The following is a 27,238-nucleotide window of genomic DNA, read 5'->3' as shown; positions in this document are numbered from 1 at the left end:
GAGGAGAGCCTGAGAGTCACGGATACATGCATCTCTTCCCCCGCCACACACACACACACATGCAATGCCCATGCACACCTTCTTTACTGCCACCCACAAATAGCTCCTTGACTGGCTGCTCATCATGGTATGGGCTGATGGTGCCATTGCCTGCCCCGTTGCTCCAGTCACAAAGAGGGCAATCTCAGCTGGCCTTTGAAGCTGGAGTGGGGGCAGTCTCTGGCAGTGGCTACTGCCCCGTGAGACTGATGGCATGCCAGTGCTACTGCTTACAAGCAGGAGCATCTCTGTTAGTGGCAGAGCCATGAACAGGGCCTGGGCTGGGCTGAGCTGACCCAGGGGGTTCTTCCATGAGGGTGGGGTGGGGTGGGGAGAAGATGAGATGCAGTCTGGGGGCCACATTTAAGCCAGGGCGTGCTGGGTAATGAGGGCTCCCCACAGGTCTCATCAGGAGCTTTTGGTGATCTGCTTGCCCCACCCCAGGATTTCCTAAGAGATCACAATTGATGTTCTGTCTGCCCTTGCCCTAAATACATCCCATGGTTTAAACTGTCTGGAAAATCTAAGCTAACAAGTTCTGAAACATCATAATCTCTGTCATGCTGACTTGTGTACAGTTGATTACTTTTTATGTCCCTTAGGCAACAAAGTTCCCAAAGGCCACCTTATATAAGGTAATCACTTTTGTTCTTTTTTCTTCCCCTCACCCCCCAAAAAGGTCCATACTTATCAATGGACTTTGATTGATTGATTTGTCTTTGTTGCAGGCTTAATAGAGTTACAATGATACGCGTTATATTTTTTGAAGTATTGCAGGTGATGCCCCTCCTGCAAGCTGTGTGTTTAGCCAAGTCATGAACATGGCAGCATTTCTAGGTAGGCATTGCATGAATAATGTCTGGCTTCTTTTTTTGTCTCTTGTAATTCACATTAGAGAATCACCAGATGCAACTCAGTCAATGTTGTCCTGGTCAGGTCCAGTGAGCTGCAACTGCTGTGGTCTAGTTCTCAAGTATGTGTTTGGACTGTATCTCTTGAAACTAGTGATGGGACCTCACTTCTGACTGCTCCTCCTTACAAATAATTTTTTTTAAAAAATCCTTGCACTTGGAAAGCTAGCAAGTCAGGGAGAAAGGACTCACATTCACATTCACACCTCATCCAAATAACTGCTTTTCCAAACACAGTCATTCTCTGCATATAAAAACTGGGCTAGAACCCTTCTCCCTGACATGCTATTTATTTAATACGTATGTATTAAAAATATTTATACCCCGCCCCTCCAATACATTAATGCTCAGGACAGCTAACAAAGTCAATAAAACCAATACACTATAAAACAATATAAAACTCATAAAATGGAAACTAAATAAAAATAAAACTCAGTTAAAACTAAAATTTAGAATTATAAGTTAAAATGTTAAAAGATTAAACCGCCAGATATAGTTACAGCTAAAATGTTAAAACACCTCTCTGAAAAGATGGTTCTTCAACCAATTCTTGAAGACCATGAGGGAGGGAGCATGGCAGAGCTCTCCAGGAGGGTGTTCCAAAGTCGAGGGGCCACAACCAAAAAGTCCGTGTCTCTAGTCCCTCCCAGTTGGATCTCTGTTAGATCCAATTAAATCTGTTAGAGCATGCAGAGGGCCTGGGATGCCAAATGGAGGGCCCTGGCAGGTTCATATAGGCGGATGTGGTCTGACAGATACTCTGGCATCAAACTGTGTAGGGTTTAAAAGGACAAGACCAGCACCTTGAATCTAGCCTGGAAGCAGACTGGTAACCAGTGAAGCCACCGCAATATGGGTGTAATACTTGTGAAAAGGCTTGTACCAGAATGCTAGTTTTCTATATGCAGGGTTTTTTTGCTTTTGTTTTAATTTGGAGGAGCAGTCGATGATGTGAGTCCTGCCACTGCAGTGGTATAGCCCAGGCAAGAGTCTACCATCTTGGGAACACTCATAATATAATCTTTACAGGGAATGTTTGTAAAATATTCAGATACTGAAACATTAAAGCTTGCTTTCTTTTCACCATTTGCTTTATTTTTTACAACCATCTCATCTTAGACATGATTTTTTATTTATATGACACATCTACCAATCTGCAGCTTTAAAATCCTAGAACATAAACAGAAGCCTGCTGGATCAAGCCCAAGACCTATCTAGTCCAGCAGCCTGTTTCATGCAGTGGCTCACCAGATGCCTCTGAGAAGTCCACAGGCAAGAGGTGAGGGCATCCCCTCTCTCTTGCTGTTGCTCTCCGACAAATGGTATCTAGAGGCATCTTGCCTTTGAGACTGGAGGTGACCTACAGCCACCAGGCTAGTAGCCACTGATAGACCTGTCCTCCATGAATTTGTCTAAGTCCCTTTTAAAGCCATCCAAGCTTGTGGCCATCACCACATCCGTTGGAAGAGAATTTTATAAATTAATTATGTGCTTGTGAAAAAGTACTTCTTTCTATTGGTCGTAAATTTCCCAGTCTTCAGTTTTGTGGGATGCCCTCTTGTATACGAGGGTTTTGAGGGAGGGAGAAATAATTTTCTCCGTCCACTCTCTCTACTCTATGCATAATTTTATACACCTCGATCATGTCTCCCCATAGTCACCTCTTTTCCAGACTAAAAAGCCACAGATGCTGTAGACTAGTCTCATAAGGCTCCATACTGTCTCCAATGCTTTTTAACATCTACATGAAACCGCTGGGAGAGATCATCTGGAGGTTTGGTGCTGGGTGTTATCAATATGCTGATGACACCCAGATCTACTTCTCCATGCTGACCTCATCAGGAAATGGCATATCTTCCCTAAATGCCTGCCTGGAGGCAGTAATTGGCTGGATGAGGGATAGCAAACCGAAGTTGAATCCAAATAAGATAGAGGTACTGACTGTGGAATCACCTTATGTGGCGCAGCGGGGAAATGCTTGACTAACAAGCAGAAAGTTGCTGGTTCAAATCCCAGCTGGTACTATATTGGGCAGCAGCAATATAGGAAGATGCTGAAAGGCATCATCTCATTCTGTGCGGGAGCAGGCAACAGTAAACCCCTTCTTTATTCTACCAAAGAAAACCACAGGGCTCTGTGGGCACCAGGAGTCGAAATCGACTTGATGACATACTTTACCTTACTGACTTTGGGGCCAGGACCCGAGAGATGGTTTAGATCTGCCTGCTCTGGATAGGGTTACACTCCCACTGAAAGATCAGGTATGTAGTCTGGGAGTGCTCCTGGATCCCAAGCTCTCCCTGGTTTCTCAGGTTGAGGCGGTGGTCAGGAGCGCTTTTTATCAGCTTCGGTTGATACATCAGCGATGTCCATTTCTAGAGGTGAATGACCTTAAAACAGTGGTACATATGCTGGTAATGCACTCTGTGTGGGGATGCCTTTGTACGTAGTCCGGAAACTACAATTGGTACAGAATGCGGCAGCCAAATTGGTCTCTGGGACAACATGAAGGGACCACATAACACTAGTTCTAAAAGAGATTCCTGCCTGCAACCTTGGAGAAGCCGCTGTGAAGACAATACTGCGCTACATAGACTAATGGTCTGACTCAGTATATGGCAGTTTCCTAGGTTCCTACGTTCCTAAGAACTGCACTGGCTGCCAATAAGTTTCCAGGTGAGATACAAAGTGCTGGTTATTACCGATAAAGCCCTTAATGGCTTGGGTCCAGGCTATTTGAGAGAGCGCCTCCTATGTCATAATCCCTGCCACCTGTTATGATCTTCTGGAGAGGACCAGTTACAGTTGTTACTGACTCGTTTGGTGGCGACCCAGGACTGGGCTTTCTCTGTGGATGCTCTAGGGCTTTGGAATAAGCTCCCTGCTGAAATAAGAGCATCTCCTTCTCTGTTTGTTTTCAGGAAGAACCTCAAGACCCTCCTATTTTCTCAGGCTTTTAATTAGAATTAATTTTAATTTTAAAAAAAATTTAAATTTTTTTTAGAATTTTATTTTACTGTTTTTATTGTCATGTATTTTTAATCTGTGACTTTTAAATATTAAATTTTAATACACCGCCTAGAGATATTCATATCAGATGGTATAGATAGATAGATAGAAAGATAGACAGATAGATAAAGGAAAGTGCTCCTGCCCCTTGTCGTCTTGGTTGCCCTCTTCTGCATCTTTCCCAGTTCTACAACTTCCTTCTTAAGATACAATCACCAGAACTGTATGAAGTACTCCAAATGTGGCCGCACCATAGATTTGTATAAGAGTATTATAATATTTGCAGTTTTAATTATCCTTCCTAATGATCTCTAGCATGGAATTTGCCATTTTTTAACCACTGCCACACACTGAGCTGACACTTTTAATGAGCTGTCCACCATGACCCCAAGATCTCTATCCTGGTCAGTCACTGACAGCTCAGACCCAGCAGTGTATATGTAAAGTTGGGTTTTTTTGCCCAAATATGCCTTACTTTACATTTGCTTACATTGAACCGCATTTGCCATTTTGTTACCCACTCCCCCAGTTTGGAGAGATCCTTTTGGAGCTCCTCACAGTCTCGCTGTTTAGGAGTCTGCAGCAGCATCTCTGCACCTCCCTCTTTCTCTTTTACGGCTGCAAATCACGTTAGCCAATGTCTTTTTTGTTGTTGTTAACTGCGTTATTTTATGATTGTGGTTTTAACTGTTAACCCCCTCGGGTGTGTTAACAAAAAGGAACTAAAAGAAAGGCATCTTTAAAAATAAATAATAAATATAAGGCATTTTGACCAGCATTGTGCTGACATACAGGTTATACTTGCCAAACTCTCCATTTCTGCACAGCTATTAAAACTACTCAAGTCCTGGCTTCCTTCCTTCACCTTTGCTCATCCTGCTTAGACTTGGTCTACTCATGCAGCAGAATGAGCTGGTAGAATCTTGAGGTGCGAGGGGTGGGGTGTGTGTGCCAGTTTTGATTGCCCTCTTTTGCTGCCAAGTTTTCTGCAAGGAAAAACTAGCTCATCAGGGGTAAAGGTTCTATTCAAGGCTACTCTCTGTTCTAGTTTTCTGATTGCAGGGTGCTTTTTGTGTAGGGAAGCATTCAGAAAATGTGATCCTCCACTTGAAGTCTGAAATAGTACAGTCCATTCTACCATCTCAGGACTTTTCTACTTCATTCTGTATATTTGTAGCCCTGACTGTAAATAAGAAGCAATGAATAGCTGTCCCAAATAATGAGCTGAGAGAAGAAGTGGATTCCAAGTGGAGTCTATCTGTTCCATGTGTTGTTGCCTACCTAGAAATAACCTGCGTTGTATCACAAAATGGAGTGTACACAGCCACATACCTTCCTGCACACCACCTCCACATGCCTAAAGGGGTGCAGGCAGATCCAGTTACTGATGGGTCAGCCAAGGACATCATAGTTCAAACGAGGTGCAAATTCTTGGACTGCTGAAATTCTACAGATATTCTCCTAGTAACGGGCTTGTAGTGAGTGCATTTGTAAACATGGCTTATAGACCTCTGTTTGGATGTTTAATTATACTTGTGTTTGGACTTACAATTGCATGTCTTTCACCTTCTGTTCCTCATGCAGCACTTGTCGTGGCTGTCCTCCGCTTTATTCAGCTAAAGCCAAAGGTCCTTAATCCCTGGCTCAATGTGAGTGGCTTGGTGGCCTTATGCTTGGCCTCTTTCGGAATGACCCTACTGGGCAACTTCCAGGTACATTGTTCTACTCCCTCTCACCCTTCCCAATGAGCAAAAATCCAATCTACATGTGAACTATTGTAAATTATCTTATACCAGGAGCTCTCAAATGTGGACTATCTGTCCAAGACCACCATGTTGTTGGACTACAGCTCTCCTCATTCCTAGCTACAATGGCCTGGGGTTCTCAAACTTGGGTCCCCAGATGTTGTTGGACCAGTGCTCTCATCATCCTCAGCCACAAAGGCCATTGTGTCAGGGGATGATGGGAGTTGTAGTCCAACAACATCTAGGGACCCAAGTTTGGGAACCTCAGCCTTGCACCAAGTCAGATCACTGAGCCTAGCAGTATCTCTTCTGACTACTACCTGACTAGGAGGCTTTCTCCAGTTATACACTCTGAGATTCATTCAGCCAGAGATGCCAAAGACAGGATCTTCTTTATGCAAAGCTTCACTACAAATGCATGTTCAGATGTATGTATTTATTAACATTTTAAGATCATTTTTCTGTTAAAAATTCCAAAATAGTGTATAATCACATAAAACCAGATATAACAGATAGTAGATGATTCACATAAGCATCAGTATCCTTACAGAATATTTCTGTTTTATTCAATTTCAGTTTATTTCCGTGATTAGCCATTAAAAAATTGATATGTCTGATATATTAAAAATTAAGATTTTCATTGTTCTGGTATGTAATCTAGAATGAGAGACTTTGGTCAAAGCAAAAGCCAGAAAGGTTACTTTACTTTACTTGAATTGTTTTTTTCAAAATAACTTGATTCATTGAGACAAAAGGCAATCAAACTGTATAATGGATCCTCAACTTGGTTGTTCAGACACAAAAACCACAAATTCTATGGAACATTTTAATATTCAGTACAGAAGCAATCTGTACAGTACAGAAGCAAACTGCAATCTGAAGATATGGGAAATTTCCATAAGCAATGTGTCTTAAGTTTTGAAAATGTCAACTTAAGTTTTGAGACATATGGAAATGCAGTATTTATTCCTGTATTCTCTCACCGTACTCTTCTTCCCCAGTTTGAGTCTCCCAACTGTCTTAGAGAGCTCTGGTCTATTATATGCTGCTCCTGACCAACATTCCAGTGGGGCTAGGGCTGGACTGTACAACTTTGGCCCTCCAGCTGTTGTTGGAGTACAACTGGTATCATTCCCAGCCACAGTGGCCACTAGTCAGGGATCATGGGAGCTGTAGTCCAACAACAGCTGGAGAGCCGAAGTTGTGCAACTCTGGGCTAGGGCATTGTATGAATCTCTGCTTCCTTATCTAGAAATGATCTCCTGCTTTTCCTTAACTGGCCACGAGAGGGCATTTCTGTACGCCTGGTTGTGTACTTCCTGATAGTGATGCTAGATCACACTTCACATAATGCCAGTCGACTGCCTTCCTTGTTCTTGCAAGCCAGCTGGTCTTCTGAGCCATTGCAAATGGATTCTGGAGTGGAGATAAATCCAACATGCCCCCACTATCCGCTAATTCTGCAGTCTTTGGGCAAAAATAGGATTTGCTAAGGAAAGCTATGATTTGGAAACTGCTGAGCAGGCAGGAGACGCTTTCTCCCTTTACGCAGGTAGCTCCACAAAAATCAATAGTTTTCTACTGTAGGAAGTTTTGATTGAGCTGCCAAGTCAGCTGTGGAAATGGATTGTAATATCCAGCTGGGTTTAATATCAGAAATCAGACAGAAAATTGTCTTGGACTTCATTTTGACAGGGTTGTGTGAAAGTCATGGGACCATGTACAGAATTTTCTAGATTCTGCCTCCTGCAGATTGTACTTAGCCACAACTACCAATGTGGGCCTGGTCCTATGTATACCACTCTGCATTCTGGGAAGGAGAACGGAATGAAAATGTATCAAATCCCAAAAGAGCTGATGGGGTGGCTACATAGGCAGGTGTTCCCTCATCCCCACCTCCAGTTCCCTAAATCCCTGCATATCTGTGGGCCTGATCACACCATGCAAGTCTGGAATTAAGTTGTAGGTACAGAATCCAGCATGCTGAGAATACCACCTTGCATTTTTAAAAATGAAAAACAAAACAAAACCCCAAAACCATTATTCTGGTTCTTATAGTTTAATAGATTTGCTTTAGGTGCCTGGGCAATCAAGACTCAGAAGTCAGAGTGGGAGCTGAATAGGATTTTCAGTGACCGTGGGCCAAGCATTGGTGCCTTCTACAGTGCTCTGTGCTCTCCCCTGACAAGAAGTAGCCAAATAAATTATGTATCCAAATACATGTTTCATTTGCATAATGTATACTGGTTTCTGGTTTCCCTGGCACTGAACTGGGGATGGGGGATTGCAAAAGATTGATATCATTCTTCCTTGGGGTATTATGTTTTGTCATCAGGAATCTAAATATGGTCTTTTCCAGGTTACTTTTGAGAGACCTAGCTACATAAGAGTTTCATGCCTCTATTTCATTTTTGATGAGTGGCCTCAGTTTTCCCTGAAATGAAACTGACTAACCACTCACAAGGGCCATTAATAGATATTTGTCTTAAGACTGGTATGACCAAAATTAACATCTGCAATAGCCCATAGTCTTGATAACCATGTGGAACTTGCAATCAAATACAACTCTGGGCTGGTATGGGCACTACATTCCTTGCCCTCACAGTTAGGAAGGGAATACACTGAAAGTGCACCCTATGTGATGCCTTCCATGGATGTCCCAGTAGCCTCCCAGTACATCCTTTTGTTATGTTGCTAGGGGTTGAGGGCCTTTTTTTGTCCAAATGGCTGCCCTCTGCATGCACTCCAAACACTCGTAAGTGCCATTTGAACGAACAGTTCCCACCACGCGATAAGGGTTGCGTTGGGAAGATGTCAGGCTGTCTGTGGAAGACATAATGCACTTACTCTAAGCCTCCATTAGAGCCACTTAAGCCATGGAGTTCAGAGGAGGATGGAGAGGAAACTGAGACGGGAAGAGCAGGACAAGGCCTTTCAGCCCTCACATGCTTCTCCCTTGACAATGATGTGACCAAATATGGTACATCCCCTGAGCAGGACAACAAAAAGCAGAATCATCAGGAGGCTTGGGGCATGCAATTTTTGCACTGGTTGTATAAAGAAAAACCACATGTTGTTTTTTTCTTGTAGCTTTCCAATGACGAAGAAATACATAATGTTGGCACATCCCTGACTTTTGGCTTTGGCACGCTGGCTTGCTGGATTCAGTCTGCATTAACACTCAAAATAAACTTGAAGAATGAAGGAAGAAAAAGCGGAATTCCACGGGTTGTCTTGTCAGCAGCGATAACGCTCTGCGTAGCCCTTTGTATCCTTTAATTCTACATATCCCACCCCCCCTGTGAACTTTCAGATGACTGTTTGGATGAAACTATTGTTCACAGAAATGCAAATATTGTGTTTGTGTCATGGGCCTAAATCTTAAACCTATCCTTAGATCAGAAAATTAAACCCAGTGCATATTTCACAAACTAAAGATGAACTGAAAATTACATCTTGGCACTTTTGAATTCAAAGCAAGATATTTTGGATGCTGAGTCCAAAATTAGTTATTAATAAAAATATGTTTTTGACAAAGCAAAACCATATAAATGAATTTACCATGGCCCTTTAATAATACCTCAATTTTCTCCAACTGAACCATTTTCTCAAACTTCTGATGTGCCAAGCCAAGTGCATTTCACCACTACTATATGGTAGCCTATCAGATTCTTGGCAGCCCCCCTCTGTTTCCCGTCCTAGGAAAGCGGAAAAAGCAGGAGGTTTGTTGAGTTCTTGTTCTGCCATATATGGATAAGCTGAGCTGTGCATAGATTGGTGGGTGTCCCTTGCATAGAGTATCTATGAACAGATACAACACCAGTTTTCTCAACTAATAGATTTCTTACAGGTGTGCTTCAGATTTGGATTTATTACAGTTGGATGAGTGGATGCATTTCTGTTTCTAATTTGCTTGTTTCCATATGGACTAGCTAAAGCTACAGGCATCAGCCTCTTGTACCCAACAAATGTCCATGCAGTCAACGTACTTGCAGTCAATGGAGGGGAGAGGACTCCTTGGTTTTGCTCTTGAGCCCTATATGTTACTTAGGTCTTGTGAACAAAGCCTGCATACATATAGTTTGTTCACAAGCCCCAAACAATGCATGGGGGATAGGGGCAGGGACCACAATCTCTTCCCTCCCACACCTTCCCCATGGCTTGACTGTACACACATGCTATATGTGCAAGTCTATATTTTGCATAACATTTAGCTGTAGATTTTCTTTTGAGTGTGACATTTTATTTATTTATTGTTAAATTTTTATACCTCCTTTCATTAAAATCTCAAGGCAGTTTACAAGACATTTAAAACAATATGAAACCATAAATACTGCACAATTAAAATGACATTTGAATATAGAAAATACAAATCTAATTTAAAAGGTTTTTTAAAAGTACAATATAACCATAAGATACAAAGCAGCAGCAACAACATACACATATAAAAGCCCGGGGTAAAAGGCAATATTTTACTTGCTTTCTAAAGACAGTGATGGAGACTGGAGAGCAGATGCCCACTGGGAGAGCATTCTATTGAGTCTGGGGGCAATGACTGAGAAGACCCTGTCCCTTGTGCACGAAAGGCGAGCCTTCTTCATTGTCGGCACATGGAGCAGGGCCCCCTGCTGATGACCTCATCAAGCTGGCAAAAACTCTTGGGCGATCCCTCAGATATCCAGGGCCCAAACCGTTAAGGGCTTTAAAATACAAAACCAGCACCTTGAATTGGACCCGAAAACATATCGGCAGCCAATGTAGCTCTTTCAAAATAGTTGTAATATGGTCCCAGTGGGCAGCTCTAGATAACATCCTAGCTGCCGCATTTTGCGCTAGCTGCAGTTTCTGAATATTCTTCAGTACATTTGGCTTGCCTGTGTTCAACGTCGATTCTTTTGGGACAGAATGTGACCCTTGTAAACATAATATTGCAGGTACAAAACCAGAGAGCAATCATTATTCTTCTGAGTCAACTCATCTGCAACTGAAGTGAAGTGCTTTGTATGACTATGACCTCACTCTCACACTCAGTCCTAGTTTTCTTTCAGAATATTTTGCCTCCTTCCTTGTGCTTACATAATATTGGACGTTTGCCCAGCCTGTACCTTTTACATACTTCTCCGCCAGCTAATTCAGTTCCCAGAAATGCGTACCTGACAGAGGTGTGGTACTAATAAAATAACAGTAGCAAGTTTAGTCTGGCAAAAAGCGTCATTTGAAATGTACTTACACAAAGCTTGCAGGAGTTTGGTGGACTGTTGCTGGATCAGTGTACCAGTGTGGCATAGTTCTTGTTAAAAACTCTGCAGACACCCAAATTCTATATAGGACAGAAAAAAGGAACCTATGGAATTCTCTGCCATGGAACGTGGTGATGGCACCAGCTTGGATGGCTTTAAAAGGGGCTTAGTCAAATCCATGGAGGACACATCTATAAAAGGCTACTAGTCTTGTTAGCGGTAGGGTACCTCCAGGCTCAGAGGCAGGAAGTATGTTTGTGCCTCTGAATACTAGTTGCAGGAGAGCAACAGCAGGAGTGGAGGATGCCTTCTGAAAGATTGGCTCTTCTATTGCCTCAGTAGGTTTTTCATATGGTCAAACCCAAAGCCCAATGACCACGCCTTCTAAAGCTTAAAATTTTTATTCAAGGACTTGAATCAAGATAATTATTTTCTTTTTTCCTGGATAAATTTACCATAGAATGGTAAATGGTAAATTTACCATAGAATGGTAAATGCATCACAAAAGATACATCCAAATATAAGCATGGGAGAGCTTGTCTTGTGGTAGCAAGCATGAATTGTCCCCTTTGCTAAACAGGGTATGCCCTAGTTTGCATTTGAATAGGAGACAGCATGTGTCTCTACTGTAAGATATTCCCCTCAGGGGGTGGAGCCACTCTGGGAAGAGCATCTAGGTTCCAAGTTCCCTCCTTGGCATCTCCAAGATAGGGCTGGGACTTCTGCCTGCAACCTTGGAGAAGCCGCTGCCAGTCTGTAGACAATACTGAGCTAGATGGACCAGTGGTCTGACTCCGTATATGGCAGCTTCCTAGGCTCCAAACTAACATTCTAAGAAGCATAAAATGTGTGGCATTTGAAACTACTGTTGAGAGTGATGTGAATAATAAAATCCACCCTAATGTCCCCTACCCCTTTTCTATACTAAATGGATTTAAACCCCTTAACCTATATCCTTAAGAGAAATCACATTTACCCTTACGGCAGCTTGAGGTGTTTTCAGGCTTCTCCAAAAGAAATCAGAACAAACTAAACAAAGAATTAGCTACTCAGTGGGTAGGTGAATATATCAGAATATAAATTGCATAGATTAAGCCTATATATTTAGAATGGAAGAGAATGCTTGAGATTTAATAAGAACTAGCTGGGCTGCACCTGTAGTTCTTCCCCCACCTGCCGCAGCCGTTTTCTTTCTCCGCCTACCCACCGCCATTTTCTCCCCCCGCCCCATCTTTCCTGCCTCGCCTGCCAGCCTATCGTCGGTGCCACCACTTTCCTCTACTTTTGCCAGCAGCTCGCGAGAGCTGCAATGCATTGGATTAGCGGCTGGTATGCCATATATATATATAGAGAGAGAGAGAGAGAGAGAGAATGCGGCTGTTCTCACAAGCAGCCAAGACTGGGCTAGGGCAGCTAAGCCTGGGCTTGGTGGCCTGTGGTAACCGCCTTCTGCCTGTGGTAACAGAAGACAGGCTGTTAAACAAGGTTAAGGGAGTAAGCACTCCCTTAACCCTGATTAATTGACCGTGTGTCAGCGCCGTGTGCCCGTAACACTGACGGGCACCCACTTGTCAGGGGGATCCGCACAATGCACCACACACTTGCGATGCATGTCCCAACCCCTGCACCTCCGTGCGGCCCATGGCAGCTGCGGACCATCAGGGTACACAATTCATGCACCCAGCAACTGCATGTGGATCATCTGTGGGAAAGGCGAGCTTCCACTGCTTTCCTCACCACCCGTCCTCCAGCCCTCTCACGCAGTTGTAAGAAAGGGCTCAAAGCATCTTGGATAGAAAGAGGGACGGCTCAAGAGGAGAGAAAACAAAGGGGGAGACCCATCAAAAATCAAATGCCCCAGTTTTTGACAGGGCTTGTTAATGTTTACTTCCCCAGTTAACTGCTACCATCAGGCCTTGTAATTCTTCTTCTTCATCCTCAATAAGGTACCCACTTGATAAGGCACAGGTGGAATGAGTCTTCCAGTCTCCTCCTCATGTACATTACAAGACCTGTAACCCCAAGATTTGTTAGTTGCCTTCAAGAAACCCTTGGCTAAATGGTATCAAGCTGTGCCTTTCTCTTGCTTGGAGGCCCTTTCTTCAAGCTAAGTTAGCCGAAGTGTGGCCTCTGTGCTAGAATCTCTCATAGTACACAGCAAAAAGTTACATTTTCCCTTTATTTGTCTTCATTTGGTTCAGTTTATGGTCCATTGTTCTTTTTCAGTATGAGCTTCCATAGTCCAGCTTAGTCCAAACTAGGTCCACATCAACACCTTCATCTCTTGCCTGTGGGCACCTCAGAGGCATCTGGTGGGCCACTGTGGGAAACCTAATGCTGGACTAAACAGGCCTTGCACCTGATCCAGCAGGGCTGTTGTTATGTACAGGGGTTCCCAACCTTGGGTCCCCAGACGCTGTTGGACTACAGTGCCAAAGCCATTGTGGCTAGGGATGATGGGAGTTGTAGTCCCACCCTGCTTGCCCGGTCTGGACAGCTGGAAGATCAGCTCTGCTTGGCTCTTGCTCTGCTGCCTTCGTTAGAGTTGTGGCCTTCCTTTCCTGATTGGCCTTCTTTTCCTGATTACCTGATAATCTACATTTGTGGGCACCAATTACATCAGCCCTGTTTCAAAATCTCTCACGAGAGGAGAGACTCTGGGTTTCTGGGGCTTAAAAGGATGGAAGATATGCCCAGCAGCAGGCGGCTGGCCTGCAGCCGGCCACCAAAGCTTGCTGCCTTTGGTGTTGGACCGGAGATTAATGTTATTTTATGGTAGCATAAGAATCTGAAGATGTTGTTGAGAAGGCTTCTGTTCCTGAGTCTTGGGTGAAGTTAGTCTACTGTATCTAATGTCTACTGTGTCTAGTGTACCTAGGCTTGTCTGGAGATGGGGAGATGGCAGGGTGTCCATTGACTGTGGGGCAGCTATTCTGATGGTGTTGGGGAATAGAAGAAGTAACACTGGCAGGTCAGCAGGCCGTTACAGGGGAAGGGAAATCAGAAATCTAATAGCTGTTTCCCTTTTCGGCTGTCGTGCTACCTTCTTGACCTCGGGGAGCAGTGCCAACTACCCTCGGAACCTCACCTTGCTCCTTTGTAATGACAGGTTAGTCCAGAGTAATTCTGAAATCATCCATGATCTGATTATGGATGAAGGGGCCAACCTGGTATGTATCACAGAAAGTTGGCTGGAGGAGGCTGGTGGCCCAGTTTGGTCCCAGCTTCTCCCTCCAGGGTACTCTGTTGAGCTGGGCGTCGCAAGCGCCCACGTGCCCGCCCACTGGGTGCATGCACACCAGCTACTTCCGGCCACTTCCAGCCAAAGAGCAAACAGGGTGGCAGGGAAGTATGCTGCCGCCCCATAGGACTTGAGGAAAACTGGGCACTGGTGGGGGAAAAGTGGAGGGAGGGGCAAGTGCACCCTCCCTCACCCTTAAAGTGCAACTCAACCACCCCGCCATCAAGCCACCCGGTGTGGTTCCATGCACATCCCTAACTGAAGGCACATTGTGGGGTAAGCCGTCTGGTTCATCTGGCCTCCTCCCCCACCCCCCATTTTGTATGGGGCGAGAGGGATTTTTGGCAACAGCTCCTGTGTGCTTCTCCCTTTTGTAGGCTGCTTCCAGCTCTCTGGTGTCTTAGCTCACTTTAATTGTGCTGTGACTTCTTGCACCTGGGAGGGCTGGCCTGATTGGTAGTAGGTGGGAGCCACACTGGTCAAGCTATTGAACTCCTGGCCCTTATAAGGGCGAGCAGCACCAAGGAGCAGCCGCTGGTGCTTGCCGTCTGCAGGCAGCCACCAAAGCGGGCTGGCCTTTGGTGTGGGACAGAGGGCTGGGGCATATTATATTCCCTTTGGCTCTTTTAGGAGCTGCAATAGCTGGTTTGCCAGCTTTGTTATCAAGACTTGGTTGAAGTTAGTTTGTATTGTGTTTGGGTTTGTCTAGAAATGGGGAGACAGAGGGCTCCTTGGTTGATTGTGGGGCTGCTATGCTGGTGGTGGTTGGGAATAGAAGCAGTAACGTTGGCAGGTCAAAAGGCCATTCTAGGGGAAGGGAAGTCAGAAATTTAATACCTATCTTTTCCTCCAGCTGTTCTGCCAGCTCTTTGACCTCGGGGAGCACTGCCAACAACCCACATAGCCTCACCTTGCTCCTTTGCAATGTCAGGTCAGTCCAGAATAAACTTGAACTCATCCATGATTTGATTCTGGGTGAAGGGGCCAACCTGGTGTGCATCATGGATACTTGGTTGGGGGAGGCTAGTGGCCCAGTTTGGTTCCAGCTTTTCCCTCCAGGGTATTCTGTAGAGGAGCAAGCGAGGGGACGTGGGTGGGGAGGTAGAGTGGCTGTGGTCTATAAAGATAACATCTCCCTCACCAGGATCCCTGTTGGGGTATCTGTACTTACGTATGGGGACCAGGGACAGATTGGGACTTCTGTTGGTGTACCGAGCGCCCCACTGTCCAACAGAATTTCTTACTGAGCTCATGGGCTTGTGTTGGAGTCTCCCAGACTTTTGGTGCTGGGGAACTTCAGTGTTCAGTTTGGGGTCAACTTGTCCAGGGCAGCTCAGGAGTCCATAGCAGCCATGACAAATATAGGCCTATCCCAAGGGGTCTCTGGACCGATGCATGTTGCAGGTCACACCCTTGATTTGGCCTTTTGCTCTGATCAGGGTGGTGTTCCATGGGTGGGGACTGCTATGATTTCCTCATTGTCATGGACAGACCACCATCTGGTTAAGGTTAGGCTTACAACCACTTCCCCCCTCTGCAGGGGTGAGGGGCCTATTAGAATGGTCCACCCAAAGAGGTTATTGGATCCAATTAGATTCCAAAAAGCCTTGGAGGGATTTATTGTTGGCTCTGCTGGTGATCCTGTTGATGCTCTGGTGAAGAACTGGAACAACAAGCTCACCAGGGCAGTAGACACGATTGCCCCTAAGCATCCCCTCCGACCTGCTTTGAAATTGGCCCCTTGGTGTACAGATGATCTACGGGGGCAGAAGCGGCAAGGTAGGCGACTGGAGCGCAAGTGGAGAAAGACTTGACTCGAATATGACTGATTATGACATAGAGAGCATTTGAAGATCTATGCTCAGGCAATACGTGCGGCAAAGAAGCGGTTCTTTTCTGCCTGTATGGCATCCGCGAGTTCACGTCCAGCAGAGTTGTTCAGGGTTGTGAGGGGGCTAGTATGTCCCCCCTGCTTCCTTGAATCAGAATTTTGAGCCACCAGTTACCTGCTGTGATGTTTTTAATGAGTTATTTGCAGACAAAATCTCCCTGTCCCTAAAGGGCTTGAAATCTAAAAATACAAAAGAGACAAAAGCAACAACCACTGGAGAGATGCTATGCAGGACTGAATAAAGACAATTGTTCTCCGGCTACTTAATATAAGAAAGCCACCACTTTGCTGCATTAGCAGGGACATTTTTGTCTGAATGCTACTCACAGATACTACATCATCTCTGGAGGAGCAAGTCTAGATATAGATTGGCAAGTCTGCTGTAGCTCTGCATTCACCCGTTTTTGGCTGAATATACAGCTTCTTAAAGATTCAAGCTTAGGAGCAGCCAGTTATCCCTGTTTCCAGCAGAAGCGGATTCTGCAGATTGTTGATTGGCTGGCCCTTGTGACAAGCAAGGTTTCAAGCCAAGAAAAAACCCTTCAGATTGACTTGAAAAGAAGAAAAGGTCACTCCCCCAAAAGATAATGAATACATATTTAGCCAGGTGCCTTTGCTTTTCCAGGAAAAGCTAAACATTTGCTTGAAGCATGAGGGAAGGGTCAGAACTGGATTCAGGTCTGGGTATATTGTCGGATCATTAGAGGAGCCCAGGTGGCGGGGAAGCAGAGCTTGCACTACCACAGGGAGAGACGGCTCTGGCTCCTGTCGGTTATTATATCTGCATGCACCTGCAGTCTCTGATATTCTCTCTCTGTGGCCAGGGAACTGGCTGGCTGTGTAAAATTATGTCTCCCTGGAACTTACAGCGGCTTGGAGAAGTGGGAGAGTGAAAACACGCTCTCCTCTTTTTCCTTTTCAGAAGCAACCCAGCTTAGAGAGGTCCTGTAGCTTGCGGGTAGAGTACATGGCTTGTATGCAGATGGCCCTAAATTCATCCCAGTAAAACATCTTTGTTTCCAGGGCTGGGAAACACTTTTCTCTGCCAGAGACCTTGAAGAGCCATTGCCAGTCCAAGTACAAAAGGAAGTGGGGGTCTTGACAGACCAGAATTTGCCTAAGCAGGGCTATTTGTGTGCTGCGGGAGTGAAGAAAAATCAGCCTTCTGAGAATCTCAGCTTTAATTTTTTCAAAGTGTTTCTAAGCCTTATGGTTATGAAGATATACTTGAAACTGTGTGGGCAATCAATATCTACTGAAATAACAAGCATCAAAGATCTGAAGTGGTTGCAGGGGGGGAGGGGTGTGACTTCAGTGTCCTTGCTCCTCCCATGAATAGCAAAACCGAAAGAATTCTGCAGAGTAACCAAAACTGCAACATAAATTATGCAAAATAAGAGTACCTTGCAAATTTGCTCAGTTTCCTTGAACAGGTTGCAGAATTCAGCTTGCCTTGTTGTAGAATTTGCATAGTTGTTTTTAGCAAGTACCCACCATATCAAGGTAACAACATGAGCAGTTGCTCCCACTGTGCGCTTGTTTCTTCCCTGTGCATTTTCCTTGACTCCTTTTCAGATTTTATCCTGATGGCCCAGAAGTTTCATATGCACGCCGCACGGATACAGTGGGGCATGGTGATGTGTTTCCTCTGCTACTTTGGCACCTTCGCAGTGGAGTTCAGACACTATCGATTCGAGATAATTTGCTCCGAGTTCCAGGAAAACTTCCTCAGTTTCTCTGAAAGTCTCTCGGAAGCCTCTGAGTACCAAACGGATCAGGTGTAGCCCAGCCTCCCCTCCTTTTTGTCATGGCGTTGGGCAGCCACAGTCACATGATTGGACCCATTTCCAACTTATCTTTTAAGACCCTTGTTCATTTCCCATGCCTATCATCACAGGCAAGTTGCCAAAGGGTGGTGGAGCTGCCACTGCTCTATGCTTCCTTGTTCCTCCTCCCTCACCACCTCGACAGCCCAATGGGCAGCTCCTGATGATCACTGGGAAGTCTGGTTCCCAGGGGGAGTTCCTGCTCCCAGCAGGTCTGTTCTCCGAACCTGCCAACCACCAGTTCCTAAGCCCTCTGTCCAATTTTTGCTTGACTTCTGTATCCAATGCTTGACATTAAGTAGAGAATGTCAGGTGAAAGTCAGGCAGAGGACTTGGAAACTGATGATTGGCAAGTATAGATGACACACCAAGAGGAAACGCTCCTTGGGAGCCAGAGTTCCCAGTGATTATGTAAAGCTGCCCCTTGTATGGCATGACATCACTAAGCTGAGCATCCTTCCTCCCTTCCCCTTGCCTCTTATTGGCTGGCACAGGTGGAGAACACCAAGCCCAATACCTTTGTATCATGCATTGTGTTGTGGCAGGCATTCCAAGGAAGAAGCGGCAGAGACCAGAGTGGCGGCAGCTCTGTGGCTCTTGTAAGATCTCGTTCCACCCTGAGGGTGGCTATGAAAGGAGAGTGGGAGGAGCAAGAAGCCTTGTAAATGATTTGGGGAATATCTCGTCATGAATTTCAGATCCTGCTGGCAGCTCCCCTTTGGGCATGGTTGCCTGTTGGCTGCCTGCACTCCCAAGCCCAAACTTGGAAATGCAGAAACCTTAGAGAAGGCAGGTGCCTTTCCCCGGGCATTTTCACACAGATGGTTGGGAATCTGGCCATGCAAACTGCAATCTGTGTTGGTCTCACAGTAGAGCGTTATCAGGTTGCAACCCAGGGGATCTTTCCATTTGCTGCAGAATGGAGGGACTTGGCAAGTGGGCCATTTTCTGCCCATTATCTTCAGGTTCTTTTGTTGTCCTCTCCAACCTGGCATGCAGGTCTCCTGGTGTGCCACACGGTAGGTAGGGAAGCGTGCTGACAGAAGGTCCAGGTGGGGAGAAGCCACAGTAACCTTCTTTCCTGATTCAGTAGCCGATTAAAGTTAACTTCCAGGTTGCTGTCTGGCAGCCTTACTGCAGCTTCACCCTAGGTTTGTGCAAACTAAACTTCTGCAAGCCTGCTATTAAAAACACAGGAGTTCTGCTAGAAAACAAAACCTGGCAACCCTAGAGGCAGTCTCATCTACGAGAGCACCAGAGCAAGAGAGAAGGGGAGATGGCGCCTCCCTGTCTTCCTAAATTCAGCATGATGATTGCCAACTTTTTTCTTGTAGCACTCCTATGCCTTTAAGAGTTGCCTGACACATACAAAAATGGCAGCTGATGCACTTTTGCCATCATGAAGTGATGGGGAAAGATTCATCTACTTAGTATCTACATGTTGGACAGCTCTTAATAGCATAGCACACCTTCTAGAAAAAAAGACGGTGCACAAATGCATAGAGCAACCAGAGCTTCATTTCAGAGACCATATGCTGTTGCAGCACTTCTGATCCCTATGGTCAAGGCATGTGAGGTGTGCCTTTGCCAGTCTGCAGAACTGATTGGGAGCTCTGGTTGATCTAAAGAGTAAGGATGCATTGGTGCAGCAAGAGAGCAGCCTAGCAGAACTTCCCAACTAACTGCACCAGTGCCGCAGGGAAGCAGCAGTTTTGACATCCTCCTATTCTGCAGAAAGCTCTCTGTGCCAACTGAAAATATGTATCTGATGGTCGTGCAGCCCTTGGGGACAGAGAGCTTCCTGAAGACCCGGAAGGCATCAGAAATTGCCGCTCTCCTTCTGCACTGGTGCAGTTAGTTGGGACGTTCTGTTAGGTTGCTCTGGATGTCAGCCACTGCGAACTGCTGTCAGGATTGACTTTTGTGCCATCCTTTGGGGGAGGGAGGAATGGATCCTCCTTCTCACATGGATATCTCCCGTGCTCCTGTTTGAGCACTGTTGACAGAGACCATGTGTCTTAGTGGCAGGTGAAAACCAACAGGCAAAGCTTTTCCCAGCACTACATTGCCACACTTTTCCTGTTGGATTTCTGCCTCTTAGGCAGCTGTTAAATGCACAGAGCCTGTGTCCTTAAAGCAAGGGCAGCCCCAGTTATAGAGCTCAACCTGTGATCCTGGATATTTTCTGTCCAGATATGTTCTGGCAGGAACTATAACCCCAACTGGGGAGAGGACTAACTAGGGAGCAAACAGCAGTGTTCTAACATGTTAATGATGGCAGAGACATACATTTAAAAACACAAAACAAAGCATGTATTTAGTGCTTCCATAAGATAACACTGCCTAATGTGTGTTATACTGCCTTTCTTGGCACACGGGGAGAATCCGAAGTCATGGCAGTAGCTTGGATGTGATCCAGATACAATACAGGTTTGCAGTTGTCTACTCAAGTGGATGACCCATTGGTCACCAACTCTAGTATACTTGCCTTAACATCAGCAGCACTAAGGTGGAGTAAGTTGTTTGGGTGGGTGATTCAATACCTTGTGGGCTTCTTGCATCCTGTTAAAACACGTGTCTGATTCTTCAACATACCCAATTTTCATGCTTGTTCTTCACTAAAAGCTGACACACACCCCTCCATCATTTTTATAAGGAGTTTTGTGGGGGGGAGGGGTTTGGTGGGGGGCGTAATGACCATGTCCTGGAGAACTTTAAATTTTGTATGAGTCTCCGGGATCTGATACATTCAATACCCACTGGGGCCTCCACAGTGATTAAAACAAAAAACACTACCCTGGGTCCATTAAGAACAGCTTGACATGTATAACCTAGACAGGTGAAGGTTTTGGCCTCTGTTCCAGAGAAAATGTCAACTGCAGTATTTCTGTGTCTTGTTGAAGGCACAAGATCAGGGCTAATAAGAAAAGAAAACTTTCTGGGTTTCCAGTTCCTAATACAAAATGGGTTCTCATGCTTTCTATAATTGCATGGCAAGGACAAAACATTTGGCAGGTGGAGCTGCAGGGCTTCTTCCTCCTATATGGCTCTTAAGCACACAGGAGAGTCCTCTGAGCAAGAGTTGGCAGCTCTGTGTCCTTATCACTTAAAGATCACCATAAATCCTGTTTATCCTGCAGGGGGGAAGTCGATGCCTCATTTTGTTCTAAGAGACTCACCTGCTGCAGATACAAATGGTATGATCTCCCTTCTCCAGGGTTTCAGGATGGTTGGGACTAGCCATCCTAACACTAGTTGTAGTTTGGGTTTGCCACCTTTTTTTTTTTTAATGCACCCTGGCTTAGATTCTGCTCAGGTCCCTATCCACGTTAGAGAGAAATACAAGCACTGCTTCGAGTCCATATGAATGAAGCACTTATGCTGCTGCCAAAGGCAGGAGTGCTGCATAGTTACTAAGCACGGCAGAATTGAGTTTCCAATGCTACTCCCATGGCTGCTTCCAAAGGTGGGGGTGCTGCGTGGCTACTAAACATTTTGAAAATGCATTTCCGAAGCTGCTCTCATTGCTGGGGAGCTGCATGGCTACTAAGCACTGGGGATAATGAGAGCAGTGTCAGAACTATATTTTCGCAATGCTTAGTAGCCACGCAGCACCCACTGGCTTCAGAAGCAGCACAGGCGTGCTTTACAGGAACTTGGAGGCAGCACCTGCTCCTCTCTCTCACACAGACAGGGATCTGCACACAATGAACACCCCTAGATTTGTAGACATTAGCAGATGATACAATCTCCCTTGGGCAAAAAGCTTCACCTGATATTGGCTGTGTTTTTAAAATGCACACTGAAAGGCAGGGTTGTCAGGTGACCTGGAGGAAAAAGCAGCCTGGTACCTTGAATAGATGCTTGATGTGCAGAAATCACCAGGTGATGCTTTTCACAGGATGGCGCTAAACATGATCTCACCTGTTAATTGCGGCTGATCAAACTGCTGTTAAAGGCACAGCTGTAGCACTAGTTGAAAAGTTAACTACCCTTGCACTGGAGATCAGCAAATCTAACTGTGTGGGCATAGTTCTTTGGTACTAAAACATTCCAAGTCCTTGGTTTCTGTCTCTGTCCATCTCATTCAAGAGAGCTGAGAAATACAGGTGAAGATGGGCTGATTAAATACCCCTTTACTTCTGTGATGATAGGCAGGCAGTCCGTCCAGTTATTGGCCTCAAGTTAAATGTCCAGAAAGAGACTTGTCAAAGTGGGCAGTATAAAATGTTTATTGTATTCCAAAGGCTGTCTTTGAATATGGAATCGTTGGTGTTGGACTAAAAAAAATAGTTAGAAATTGTTGAATACACACATGTCTTGGTAGGTAGAAAGGTAGGCATGGGGACTTCTCCTGCGGGAGAATGAACCCAAATGAAAACAAAGTGAACCCAAGCCAAATGTATTTTATGCACAGCTATGGAAAACCAAGCATAGCAGAAGCTACAGGAATTTAGACACAAACACACATAGATAAAGATAGGTTTCTGTTCACATGTGTTTTACTGTAAATAGTCCACTGTGACATTTTTTTAAAAATAAATGTTTATGTTGTATCATTTTTATATTTTGAAATTTTATTGGAAGAAAATAAAAATCAGTTTGTGAAAAGTCCCCCCTCCCCAAAATATTCAACTCGAGCTGAAATTCAAGCTCCCGCCACCCCTTGATTATCTGTTGTACATTTAAGAGTATTTCTTATGGCACATTTCAGTACAGCTGAGCAATGAGTAATTATTGTACACTGAAACATGAGCACTAAATAAATTTCTTTTATGGAGAGCAAGTGCATTATTACACTCATGAATACACATGAACTGCAGCCAGAGGCGCCGTTAGGCCTGGACACTGGGGTGCAGGTCCATGGCCTCAGTGGCCCCTCTTCCCTGGAGGTCCCAGGGCACCTGCCTCCCTACTCCACAGCTGGCACGGGCTTTGCAATGCTTCCTCTGTGCCCCATACGCACCGGCAGCATGGGGCTGGCCATCATCTCGAGGCTTGCCTGGCCATTGGGAAGCTCCTGGAGTGGTGGTAGGCTGCCTGCTCCAGCTCCCCCACACCCAACTATCAGCTGTTTGGTGGGTCATCTGGAGGCACCTCTGGCAGCCTCCCCGAAGCTCCCCAGCACAGGCTGGCAGGCTGCCCGCAGGCAGCAGAGACAACAGAGGCAGAGTGTGCCCGGGCTGACTGCCCACCCGAGTATGGTGCCCACCCTCTGCCCTGCCCCCAAATCCTGGCGTGCTGCCTGCGCCTGCCTCCTCCTCAGACCTAGTAATGGAAGCAGTGTTCCCGCTAAGGTGTGCACACATTTTTTTAATGACCGCTCAGTTAATTTTAGATCCCGCTCAGGTTGAATCAGGAAGGCCCCACTCTGAATGCAGGTGTTGCTGCCCAGAACAAAACTCATCATGGAAGGTCTGTGATTCCCTTTTTGTGGTTATCCGCCCCCCCCCCCGTATATATTTCTGGAATGGCTTGCTGTAGGGCTTTGATATCAGACACAGATATAGGGCAGGATAGGAGAACTTTTTATATATAATTTAAAATGGATTGGACAATCTGTTGGTTTTTAATAATTTTTTTAAAAAAATACATCAGAAGTGTCCTATAACTGGCTTGCTTCATGGCAGAAAATGGTCTGGCTTGGTATAAAGCAACTTCCTATGTTGTTTCTATGTTTCTTTTTTACAAAGTCTGGAGTGGGTAACAAAAGCAATAAAAAACATCCAGCAACATTTCATAATAAATGCATTAACATTTTAAACCTGAGTCACCAAACCCCGCCTAAACAAGTAGGTCTTACAATGCTGCCAAAAGGTGTTCAGCCTTGGCCAATGGTGAGTTTGCAGTGGGAGGGAGTTCCATAGACAGAGGGAAACTATCGAGAAAGGTCTTATTGTTTGACACTCGCACATCAGTTACATCACTCACAGGATGCCCTCCACAGATCACAGAGGTTGTGACCTGAGGAGGTAGTATCTGAAGTACATTAGGCCTATGTTCTTAAAGTTGTCTCAGCTGTGGTGGCACAGCAGGGAAGCAGCTTGCCTAGGGACCGGTGTGCTTCCCAGACTGTGCCTTGTAAATATCTATTTGTAGTCACCTATATGGGGCAGCAGCAATATAAGAAGGTGCTGGAGGCGGATGCTCACTTCAGTTATAATGGCAAAGACCTCATCTCATACTGCATGGGAGGAAGGCAATGGTAAACCCCTCCTTGTAGTCTACCAAGAAAACCACATGGCTCTGTGGTCACTAGGAGTCAACACCAACTTGACAGCACAATCTTTCCTTAAAGTTGTGGTACAGCAAAGACAGGAGCAACAGCAGGAAACAAGGGTTGCAACACAAAGACATTGTAATTAATTAAACATATGCGCTTTTGTCAATTAATGTAAATTTGTTTATGGCTAAAGATCTTTCTGAAGCAAAAAGCTATTTATTTATTTATCATATTTATATACCACCTGATATATTCAGGCATATATATACCACCTGATATATTCAGGCCACCTGATATATTCAGGCAGTGTACACTATCCAAATTACAATATGAAAAACAAGAACAAAACACGTTCACAGGATAAAAAGAGTTTACAATTAATTTTAATTAAAAGCCTAAGAGAACAAGGTGTGTCTTAAGGGTCTTTTTAAAAGCAATCAGAAGCTCTTGTTTTGACGGAGTGCATTCCAAAGCCTTGGGACAGCCACAGAGAAGACCCAGCCCCGAGCTACCACCAGACGAGTCGGTGGCAACCGTAACCCCAACCTCCCCAGAAGATCTTAATAGGTGGCAGGGTTCTTGACAAAGAAGGTGGTCTCTTAAGTACCCTGGACCTAAGCCGTTCAGGGCTTTATAGGTAATGATCAGCATTTTGTATTTCATTCAGAAACATATCAACAGCCAGTGACAAATTCTTTCCGATTCTGTGTTATATGGACCCTTCACATTGTCCCAGAGACCAACTTGGTTGCCACACTCTGTACCAGTTGTAGTTTCTGAACTATGTACAAAGGCAGCCCCCTGCAAAGGTGCCCCTAGGTAATTTTGGAGCCTGGAACTAAAGGCCTTTTGGAAACCCTGCTGCCCACCACTGCAAGTTAAGCATCAGCCCCCTACATGCACACACTGTGACAAACGCAGTGTTTTTAACGTGGGTTCTTGAGGTCACAAACAGCAACTGAACTCACAATAATGTAAGATTATGAAACAGGCATATTTATGCAAATATGCATTAGCAGAAACATTTCAACATGCAACTTAACATATTCCCATCCCACATATTTCTTTCCCCACTCTGTCTCTAAAGCACCCAGCACAGGTTATAATCACAATCAGCCGCCCAGCATAATGCAGGCCAGTGGTGACCAAACCACCCAGGACAGACTAAAGAGGATTTGGGGGCCCCCCAGAGGGTGTGGAGGCCCTGGACTTCAGCCCCAAAGTCCAGGGGTAAGAGTGCCACTGGCCCTGCATAGAGTGCATTACAGTAGTCATGCCTGGAGGTCATCAGCATATGTACTACTGTTTTAAGGCCATTTACCTCCAAAAATGGGTGTAGTTGACGTATCAGATGAAGCTGATACAAAGCACTCCTGGCCACTGCCTCAACCTGAAAAACCAGTCTTGGATCCAGGTGCATCTCCAAGCTACGTACCTGATTCAGGGGGGGTTACCTCCATCTTATTTGGATTCAACTTCAGTTTGTTATCCCGCATCCAGCCCATCATCGCCCCCAGGTAGCATTTAGGGAATTATGCCATTTCCTGATGAAGTTGATAGGATAAATAGATTTGAGTGTCATCAGCATATTTATAACACCCCACACCAAATCTCCTGATGATTTCTCCTGCTGAATTCATGTAGATGTTAAAGAGCATAGGAGACAGTATGGAGCCTTGTGGAACTCCATAGAGTAACTCAATTTGCAGAGCAACAGTCTCCACATGAGACCATCTGGAATCTACCCGAGAGGTAGAACAGTGCCACCTAATCCCACCTCCCTCAGGCGACCCAGGATACCATGGTTGATTGTATTGAAAACCGCCAAGAGATCCATACTCCTTCTGTCAATACCTGTAGCGGATTAAAGCCTTTGTCTCAGAGCAAGCTCATGTGAGGGAAAGAAATGCTGAGCTTCCCGGCAAAGGCTACTCCTAAAACTCTTCTGTGATTTTTGGTAGGTTCTAATGGCTGCCACCATGACCCACTTATTGACAGAGCTTGTACTGTGCTGGGCTTGGGTGGAATCCCAGGGGAAACTCTCTTTTGCTATTGGAGAAGTACCAACAATCTTCCACGTGCAAGCTTACACATGGTAAGAAAACAAATAGCTGCTAAGCTCCTGAGGAGTGTTTGCACCAGAGCAGGGGAAAGGCCCCCTTTCAGCCCCCCCCTTCTCCTGAGTTAAAAATCCCCTTGGAAAGGCTTGTAAAAGAACAAAAACATGTTTATGCAAATGCTACAGACTGCTTCTGTCTGTGGCTTTCTCAGCATTTAGTTACAGGTAAAAATACTCAGTTACAATAATACTTTAAAAGGCACCCCAACCATACTTTAAAAGTTGGGGCAGCACGCTTTAAAAATCATGGTTATCCAGTTGCAAGGAACAGGTATATAGGAAAATATAAAAGCACAATTCAAACATACAGAGTCTTTTGCAAAGCCTTGGCTGGATTGGCAAAGGCTAGTGTTTCTTAGTTTAGTTACATTACAGGTAAACAATCAAAGAACAGTTTTAGAGATATACAAAATGCACACAAAAGAAACTGAAAGTCTAACACAAAATCTGACTAAACAAACTTTCCCTAGACTAAATTTCCCAAAGCCAAAGCACTGGCTTCCTTTGTCTTGAACTCACCAAATTCCTGGTTGAGAATCAAGCTTCCTGCCCTCCTGGCTTTCCAGGCCTTGCAGAGACATTTTCCTGAAGCCAGCCTTCAAGGTCACATGTCCTCCTCTCTGCATTCCCAGCCTGCTGCTTCTAACAAAGAACTCTTCTCATCCCCACAACAGCTCTTTACGTCCCACCCACCTGGTGTGCTGAGTGGCTGAGCTCTGGAGTTCACCAGCCTGTCAGCCAGGACAGAGTTCACTTCTGGTTAACTCTTTAGGGGAGAGGTGGCTGATCACTACAATACCTAATTGGAGATCATCCATCAGGCTGACCAAGGCAGTCTCAACCCCATAACCCACCTGAAAGCCAGTTTGAAATGGGTCTAGATAATCAGTTTCCTCTAGGAGTATCTAGAGCCGAGGTCAACACCCTCTCAATCTCCTTGCCCAACCATGGGAGATTAGAGACAGGCCTATAGTTGCCTAACTCTGAGGGGTCA

The 27,238-nt window shown here is 45.2% G+C and overlaps 1 protein-coding gene across 5 annotated transcripts in view; it reads left to right on the top strand.

Annotated features, from left to right (window-relative positions):
* TMEM150C (transmembrane protein 150C) overlaps positions 1–22,684 on the top strand; it is a 46,141-nt gene extending 23,457 nt beyond the window's left edge. For all 5 annotated transcript variants that reach the window (XM_053252153.1, XM_053252155.1, XM_053252151.1 and 2 more), the window contains 5 exons: positions 642–674; positions 809–876; positions 5,544–5,671; positions 8,795–8,972; positions 17,652–22,684. In XM_053252153.1, the coding sequence (XP_053108128.1) occupies positions 642–674; positions 809–876; positions 5,544–5,671; positions 8,795–8,972; positions 17,652–17,860 (616 nt within the window). In that variant the 3' untranslated portion in view covers positions 17,861–22,684. The remainder of the gene's footprint in view (positions 1–641; positions 675–808; positions 877–5,543; positions 5,672–8,794; positions 8,973–17,651) is intronic.
* The last annotated feature ends 4,554 nt before the right edge of the window (positions 22,685–27,238 follow it).

The sequence above is a fragment of the Hemicordylus capensis genome, chromosome 5 (genome assembly GCF_027244095.1).
Source record: "Hemicordylus capensis ecotype Gifberg chromosome 5, rHemCap1.1.pri, whole genome shotgun sequence".
Lineage (NCBI taxonomy): Eukaryota > Metazoa > Chordata > Lepidosauria > Squamata > Cordylidae > Hemicordylus > Hemicordylus capensis.
This window is presented reverse-complemented; position numbering and strand designations above follow the sequence as displayed.